Source organism: Cyprinodon tularosa, unplaced genomic scaffold (genome assembly GCF_016077235.1).
Source record: "Cyprinodon tularosa strain WSP-4 unplaced genomic scaffold, ASM1607723v1 ctg66, whole genome shotgun sequence".
Classification (NCBI taxonomy): Eukaryota; Metazoa; Chordata; class Actinopteri; order Cyprinodontiformes; family Cyprinodontidae; genus Cyprinodon; species Cyprinodon tularosa.
The window spans coordinates 3,959,160-3,967,500 of record NW_024039407.1 but is presented as its reverse complement, the minus strand read 5'-3'; the positions used below and the strand labels follow the sequence as shown (position 1 = coordinate 3,967,500).

The following is an 8,341-nucleotide window of genomic DNA, read 5'->3' as shown; positions in this document are numbered from 1 at the left end:
AGTTATTATAAATGTAAATTGTCTTGTTCCATTGGAAAAGTTTCAATGGAACTTACCTCATCAATTCATAAAAAAATACACTTAATTTAAGAAAAAAATTATTATTTAGATTTACATTTTTTGCAGTGTAAAACACAGTTATGTTCAATAAATTGGGATATGGCTGTTTTGACGGATCAAAAGTTTTTCTAAATAACCCTAAAGCAGATATAAAAGAACATGTTCATAAAGTCCATATCTCTGTATTAAAATATTTTTAAAATATTTATTTGGTGAAAAATATAAAAAGATATTCTTATCTTCCTTAGCTGTTAAAAGAAAATCATTACTAACTGATTTAAAAGCCATAAAACCTCCATGAAAATACTAAAATAAAATATTTATGTAACAACATTCTTTCTTTTTACCGTAGATATAATTAAGAGTTTCAGTTTTTATCTGTGACATGAGGAGACTGACCTGGTTCTTGCTTGACAACAATAGAGCCCATCCTCCTCCTCAGATTGGGCTTGCTATCACCCATCTCACCTGGCTCAGTCTTTACACAGGTCGTCTGCACAAAATAAAAAAAAACAGAGCAGTGAAACAAGTGCTGAACTCAAATATAAACTATGAAGCTAATGTGGAAATCTGTGCTGAAAAGTGAACTCTTTGCAGTTCTGCTGGTCCCACCTCGATCTTCATGCGCTTGGCTCGGCGAGCACTGGGGCTGGCATCAGGAGTGGGAGCCGGCGGCCTCTGGATCTGCTCCTGCAGCTTGGGCTCGCTGCTATCTTTGTCTTCTGCTGGCTGGTCGGTCTTTTGAACACACTGAAACAGAGCCGATTTAAAGCTAAAACATGTTGGTTGGTAACAAGCAATAGCATGTTTGACAGGAAATACCTGAAAAATGCAGATAAGGTGTAAAGACAATCAAAATAGGACATGAGTCTGGAAAGTAGAGAGAGCCAAGCTCTCGGAAAAATGTTTCTTAATGAATTATTTTCATGATTTTAGCTGCAACTCTGCAATACTTCAATTAGTGGAGGTTCTAAATGTGGTTGAAAGAGACATCACGTGGTGTTTGGTGGTGAAGGCAGAAGACAATAAGGTCAAAAGAAGGATGTGGTTAGTGAGAGTTTGTCACCTTTAGCAACTCATGTTAAATCTACCCTGTAAGGACTGTGATGAGCAGAGGGAGAGGGGTTCAGTCATCACTTTCCTTTAACCTTAAAGGTTTAATAAGCAAGAGTTGAGGACTGTTGCATGCAACGGGATCAAACTGCAGGGGCAGTACTCCGCCATATAAGATGGTTCACTGACTTTAGGAAAGAATTAAAATGAAAAAGTGAATGCAAAGAAAAGGGAACAAAAGAACTGGTCAGGCTTTATAAGTATTCAAACCTGTTAAAACTTTTTCCACATTTTTTAATTTCAATATAGTTTCAGTGGATTTTGTAATATACAGATACACAAGCAGAGTCTTATTGTGCTCTGGAGGAATAAGGGAACCAGAGGTTTGTTAGAGGACTGGATGAACAGATATTATCAGGAAGACCATGGAGCATGGATAAAACTGTAGGAGATCCATGGGTCTGTGGTGGGTTTAAGGTGTTAAATTACACAATTGAGGTCCAGATATTAATCCAATCAAGCCTGTGAGGTTAGACGAACAATGTAGTGTCTAGATATATAAAGCCAGTGCAGACAGTTACTTCCCCTAAAGGTTTGCAGCTGTAAACACGCAAAATGCGGTATGTAGATTTATTATTTGTCAAAAGTTTTGAAAACACTGGTTCCTTCTTGCAGGCTTACTTTTAGTTTTTTATCACATAAAATAATTCAAAAAACTGAAGGAAGTTTGAAATTAAAACATGACAAGTCCAACAGGTGTGAATACTTTTTCAAATCTTTGCACATGAACTCATTTTTCCACCAGTTCCATTTGTGCATCACGTCAGTTAAACCCTCCCACATCTGTCTTTGTATGAGTCTAGAAATCCACAATGTTTAAACTTCTGACCTCATTTCTGTCTGGCACAGAAAGAGAACCATGAAGGCTGCTGACTCCACGTGGTAATATCCAGGAAGCGTTAACCAGAGAGCATTAGAATAAAGCTCTCTGCAAATACACCCAAGTTAAGCTGATAGTATGACACCATGCCCACCCACACAGGACATGCAATTCATTCATTTTAAGCCTTAGCAGTTTTATAATCATTAGACAAACGTACCTTTTCATGATCAGGATCAGCCTCCAAACGCATCAGTTTGGAAGCTGTTTCTTGTGCCTGAGGTGAAAGAGAGCTTTGGTAATAAAACATTTTAGAGTGACCTGACTGAGAGGCCACACAGAACCAAATCAAACAACTAATTCAAATACATAACCAAATGAGCTCTCTTGTTTTTCTTAAGGTGCAAATGCAAACAGACACCAAGCTATAACAAGAGGTTCCAGCGGCAGACCTCAGACCACTGGCCCCTCATCGGGCCTCATTCATGGCCCTGCATGACTATTTTAACAGACAACAACAGCAAAGAAGCAATGTAAAAGTTTCCATTTCTGTCACAATAGGCAAACAAGGCAGTTAGTGGCATTCTGGCCTGTTAGTTTCAAAGCTAAATAAGAAAACATAGAAAGCAGATCTATAGATTTGCTGCTTCATTAAATCTGACTACACTTCTGTTATTACAAGAGCAGGAGGTGAAGCAGAGCAGCCTTTTTACAAATGGCGGACTCTACACCGTAGATTCCACAGTGTTAAATATGCAGTGTCAATGTACATTGACTATTTTAGAGTTATTACAACAACAACTAGAGTAAAATATACACTACGTAGAGTTCTAATTTAAAACTATTTCCGAGTGGGACCATATGTGTTACTTAAACACTTCAAAATTGACTGTGTAGTTTTAAACATTTTAGGTTTTAAATTCATGGATATAAATAAATAAATAAAAAACAGGAATGACCTTCCTTAATTTGATATGATATTGGTTTAGAAAAAAAGATCAAATTGAGAGTGCAGGAATATGAGAAGTTCTATCAGTTCTAGATCTAAGGAGCAACATACGCATTTGGATCATTCTGGACTAAATAGCCACACTTTTAGTTAAAAAAGATAAAAACTGAAGTAATCAAGGAATATTTTCTCTGTCAACCTAAAAAATCACAATACGATTTCTGTCTCAGCGGCAGATCAAACAGGATACTATTGTGCAATTGTTTCTCGGTGAATGAATGACTGAATAAATAAAATGCATCATTTCAGATCTGACTGTAGATTGCTGTCCTGCCGATGCACGTGTGCAACTCACCAGCAGGTTAGCTCCGCTCTGAAACAGATTGTAGGGATAGAGGATTCTCTCGTAATGCCCTCGCAGGTGGGAGCCCACAGCTTTGCCAGGAGAGAAACCCATTTGAACTGCAATCTTTGTCCAACGCCTGTCCTGGCAGACGATGTCAAATCCACCCTCATCTGCAACGAGCTGTAACGGCACAGAGGTGTATCAGCCATGACTGTTTCTCTGTTTATTAAATAGACTTGTGAGAAAATAATGCAAGATGCCGTAAATAATTAACCTTGTTTAGTTTATATAAGTCTAAAATTTTCCTCTCCACATGAGGGATCTTCAGGGTACATCCCTGCAAATCCCAAAATTTGGCAATCTGGTCCAAAAAGTTGAGCTTGACCCTCGTCTGTGCCTGGAAACGACCACGGAAAAAAAACAGGGTTGAATATCAAGAGAACAAGTAGCCCACAAAAAGATGTTTTATTTAAAAATATTATTGTTAGAGTGCAGATAGTTAAAAAAAAATAAACATGCCAGTTAATAATCTAACTAAATACCATCTGCATTAACAAAACAAAAGCAGAGATCCACGGACAGATAATAGTAAAATTACGTCTGACATAATCTGATTAACAAACTTACCTCCAGTTCATTGAGCCGCTGGATCCGAGGAACAAAGTGAAGCTTGTCAACATCGCAGGCAAATGGTGGCTGCCAGTCCTGAAGAGCAACAATGATACACTTAGAGGAACATGGAGGACATTGTATCTTGCAGCATGCAGGCACGCTCTATGGTTTCATTTTTGCACCTAGTATCAGCCCAAGGCAGAAGCAAACAAAACTGCTGCTTTTGGCCTGCAGGGCAACAGAGGAGGTCCAAGAGTTTCTTTAATGTTGCCATGTAAGTATTTCAACTGATACTCAAAGTATTTGCAAGCTGTAAGGACACACATTTGCACTCTTAACGGATTTCATTTTAATCAAACTTGGTCAAATCATCACATAGGTTTTAAAAACGGAAAAATATAAGGTAAGAACGTTTTTTTTGGGGGCATATTTTATATACTTCTTGGGCAACATATACATATATCCGATTCGGTTTGCATCGCTCACATCATATTAATTGAAATTAAACATAAATAAAATAAGTAGCATTATGTTAATGTGTGTGTGCTTACAGGCCCATTTTTATTTATTTTTGATACATAGCGAAAGATGTGTTTTTATTTTATTTTATGGTAGACGTGTGTCCAACTACATCTGGCATAAAGCTAAATGCATTTCAAAGAAAGCAAATCAAAGTGACACATGGTCACGGTAGTCAGGAGCCACCAAGAGTAATGACCATCAGTTTAGGCGCAGCCAAGATGCTGTACCCCGATTGTAAACAGCTTGTTAATGCATAAAATGGCTTTAAATCTGACGGACGTGGATAGATTAAAATAACTTAAAGGAAAATTCCGGTTTTTAACACTTTTAGCCCATTTTCTGTAGTGTCCAGGATGAAATCGAATGATCGACACCAAAATTTTGACGATTGGTCCTGTCTCTGCTATTTGGCTCATGCAGAATCCCCCCCTGGCTGCTTCAGAATGGCTTCCATAGTGCATGTCCGATAATGTCCTTAAAACAACCTTAAACGTTCTTTTTTTAAAATATGCTACTCACCGGGTCGTCAGCGCTGTTCAATGACGTTCCAAAAAAAGTTTCGTGAAGAAAAACCGTTCCTGTCGTTTTATTTAGCATTTTGTAAATCCCAGAACTATTTTTTCCGATACATCACAACCGCTTATAAACTTCCGCTTCCCGTTCGAATCTGAAGCGTTGCACACTCCAGACCACTAGTTGGCGACGGTATCCTCTACCGTCAAACTCAAAGTCCAATATGTCCTCCTCAAGAATCCACCTTTCGTATTCCATTATCAGAGTTTTTTAAAGTGTTTAACTGAGACGTAAGCACCTCGACGTCGGAGTACACAGAGTGAAGCAGAAACACTTGGGCCTTGCGAAAAGACTACAACTAAGCGTAAACAGGCCCCATTTCCGTTTCCGGTGGCGGAGGGATATTGACTATTCCAACAGAACTCAATGGGATTTACAAAATGCTAAATAGAACACTACAGGAACGTTTTTTCTTCACGAAACTTTTTTTGGAACGTCATTGAACAGCGCTGACGACCCGGTGAGTAGCATATTTTAAAAAAAGAACGTTTAAGGTTGTTTTAAGGACATTATCGGACATGCACTATGGAAGCCATTCTGAAGCAGCCAGGGGGGGATTCTGCACGAGCCAAATAGCAGAGACAGGACCAATTGTCAAAATGTTGGTGTCGATCATTCGATTTCATCCTGGACACTACAGAAAATGGGCTAAAAGTGTTAAAAACCGTAATTTTCCTTTAAGAAAAAAAAAAGTGAATTTCTTCCAGAGCTAAATATTCAACTACTTTGTAGCAGCAAATAATTTGTCTTAAGGAGCAGTTACTACTATTATAAGTGGTAAAGTTGTTTTTGTAGCTCTCCTCTTTATGAAATAAATCATTATTTGAAAAACCACTTTACTCACTTATTCAAGTGTTTGTATAAATGATCTACAAGTTTATGTGAAATATGTAAATGAGACAAGGAAGCATAAAAAAGCATCTGTATAAGAGGAAACACTTTTACACAGCACTCTAGAGTGTTCTGCAATGAAAACGCTATTTTAACAGTAGTTTTTTTTCTTTTACTAGGTAAAAAAGGACCCCAAGTTCTTCCCTTTAAGTCTGTAGCAAACATCCCCCACTGACAGACAAAATGGCCAGATGGAAGACTCAACTCAATAGTCCAGCTTACCACAAAGCCAACATGGAGGACAACACCCTTCAACACAGGCTCATACATGAACACTGGCTGATTATGTGAAAGCTTAGATCATCAGGGTCTGCATCAGTGAAACACTCAACAATATCACCTTTTTAACAATACTTAAAAGGTCATGACTTTATGTAATAGATAAGGATTTTCCCCACTTTTAAGAAAAATATATCATTAGAAAAAGTCTAAAGTTGCAGAAGAAAAAAAAATATTTGAACACGATCAATAATTTAAAACCATGTTTTCAAAAGGGCATCATAAAGTTAGCAGAAAAGTGATTATATGGATGCTCTTCAACTAAATAAATAAATAATGATCAAAGTCAGCTTCGTAGGTTTAGGGCCATTGAATGGCTAACACGGTGAAATGTAAGTCATCTGAATGTCATTTACTTTATCTTCAACTTTGTATTGTCTCGTTGTACTTTCAGTAGCCCCATAGCTTCCGCATTGCCACTAATGTCAACGATGATAGCCTTATAATGACAGGTAGCTAACGTTAGCCTTCCAACAGAGAGGATCAATGACCGAACCACCGCCGGGGTTTTGGTATCCACCGACAATAATTCGGATATAAAAACCCGCAACAAACACGCGGCTGCCGTTAAACTACAACTAGCGCTATTATATATCGGTTAAAATGCAGTAATATGAGACGTAGCTAACGGTTACTGCACAAAGAATGAGCAGCGCCGTGTGTATCCGCCATGTTGAACAGTCCCTTTAAATCCCAGCGCTCTGTTCATCTAAAAGCCGAACTTCAGCATCCGCGCCCCCACAAAAAAAAAAACGTCCAAAAACAACTCTCCCTCCAGCACTCACCGGCGGCGGCCGGACTTTGCAGATCCCGGTCTTTTCTGCGATGGGTCTGATCTTGTTGATAAAAGCATAAGGATCTCGAAATTCTTCCCAGCTGGGCTCGAAGACCGGGCACTCTGGAGGAGGCTTGAACTCGTCCGGCCGAGGCAGGCTCATGGTCTTTCGGACCCGGTTGGGTTGTGACTCGTGGGCTCGTGGCGTGCGTCGCTCCTGCTGAGGGTGTTTTGTTTTTTTTTTTTTATTTCGGGCCCGTTTATTCTCCAGCCACAGTCGGTCTGCAGCGCGTCGACATCAACACGAGAGGAGGCAGATTATACACACACACACACACACACACACACACACACACACATCCACGCACAGTGAAGAGAATGTTCCAAGGCAGTCAGCACGTCCGCCGCAGAAACTAGTACACCGCACCATTCTACGTGATGCTTGTCAGATAGACACCTCTCTACATACTTACACGTTAATAACTGCTAAATACTGTTTATAAAATGTCCGTTTACAGGAGATTTATTAATATATTTTTGTATTTTATGTTTTTCGAATAGTCCTAATGGATAATAATATATATTTTACAACAGAAGTGCTCTGAAATTATGTCTCTTTGTAGGTTAAGTATGCATAAGGCAACACCCAAATATGAAAAAAAAAACATAAATATTATAAATGCATTATAAAAATAACACTAGTGTAGGATAAAAAATATAGTTATAGAATAACTAGTTTATGACAATTCAATAAGGTTGTAATTTGGAGGAAAAAATGATAGTTTCAGTTTGAATAGTTACTTACTTTATTTTCTTAAAGAAAAACAAAATGGAAAGAAAAATATTAAAAGAAGATGCATCCTTTGGAATATTGCAGGCTCTGCACATAGAGACTGAAATGATTGTTTCTTTGCACAATAGCTAGAATTTGTTCAGATTGTTTAGAGAGCTACAGATGTTTACGTCCAGACTTAAATCTAGATATTGGTTATTATTTTATGTAACATTTGAATCTTAATTTGTGTTTTTGATTAACTGTGAGTTGAAAACCATCATAATTCAAACAAAGTAAAAAAAAAAAATCTGCTTGCAATTAATCAGTAAAATGTTTGTTTTTTTACCCAGTGATGTGAATCACCGACAAATTAGACTTTAAATTCATTGAATATATATAGACTGTATTGATCCATCTTTATAGCAGCTCTGACCTACTCATCCCTGCTGCAGAAGGTTTCCCACAGCCTGATGCACCCTCCACTATGTTTCACTTTGAGGATGTGTTTTATTTAGATTTACTAGTTGTTGTTTTTTTTTTCCAACACAGCATCTAAAATGCACAAACATTGACTAATTTTATTCTGCAGTATCTCACGTAACATTTTTATTGAATCATAAATTAAT

At 37.9% G+C, this 8,341-nt stretch overlaps 1 protein-coding gene across 3 annotated transcripts in view; it reads right to left on the bottom strand.

Moving 5' to 3' along the window:
- The window catches only part of kdm5bb (lysine (K)-specific demethylase 5Bb), a 32,267-nt gene extending 24,982 nt beyond the window's left edge, over positions 1 to 7,285 (bottom strand). The window contains exons 1-7 of one of the 3 annotated variants that reach the window (XM_038309215.1): positions 6,951 to 7,285; positions 3,916 to 3,993; positions 3,563 to 3,685; positions 3,298 to 3,468; positions 2,214 to 2,270; positions 673 to 810; positions 460 to 553 (exon numbers count right to left, since the gene is read on the bottom strand). In XM_038309215.1, coding sequence (XP_038165143.1) covers positions 460 to 553; positions 673 to 810; positions 2,214 to 2,270; positions 3,298 to 3,468; positions 3,563 to 3,685; positions 3,916 to 3,993; positions 6,951 to 7,103 — 814 coding nt within the window. In that variant the 5' untranslated portion in view covers positions 7,104 to 7,285. The remainder of the gene's footprint in view (positions 1 to 459; positions 554 to 672; positions 811 to 2,213; positions 2,271 to 3,297; positions 3,469 to 3,562; positions 3,686 to 3,915; positions 3,994 to 6,950) is intronic. The other 2 variants (XM_038309216.1, XM_038309217.1) reach the window with 2 other exon arrangements.
- Between the last annotated feature and the right edge of the window lie 1,056 nt (positions 7,286 to 8,341).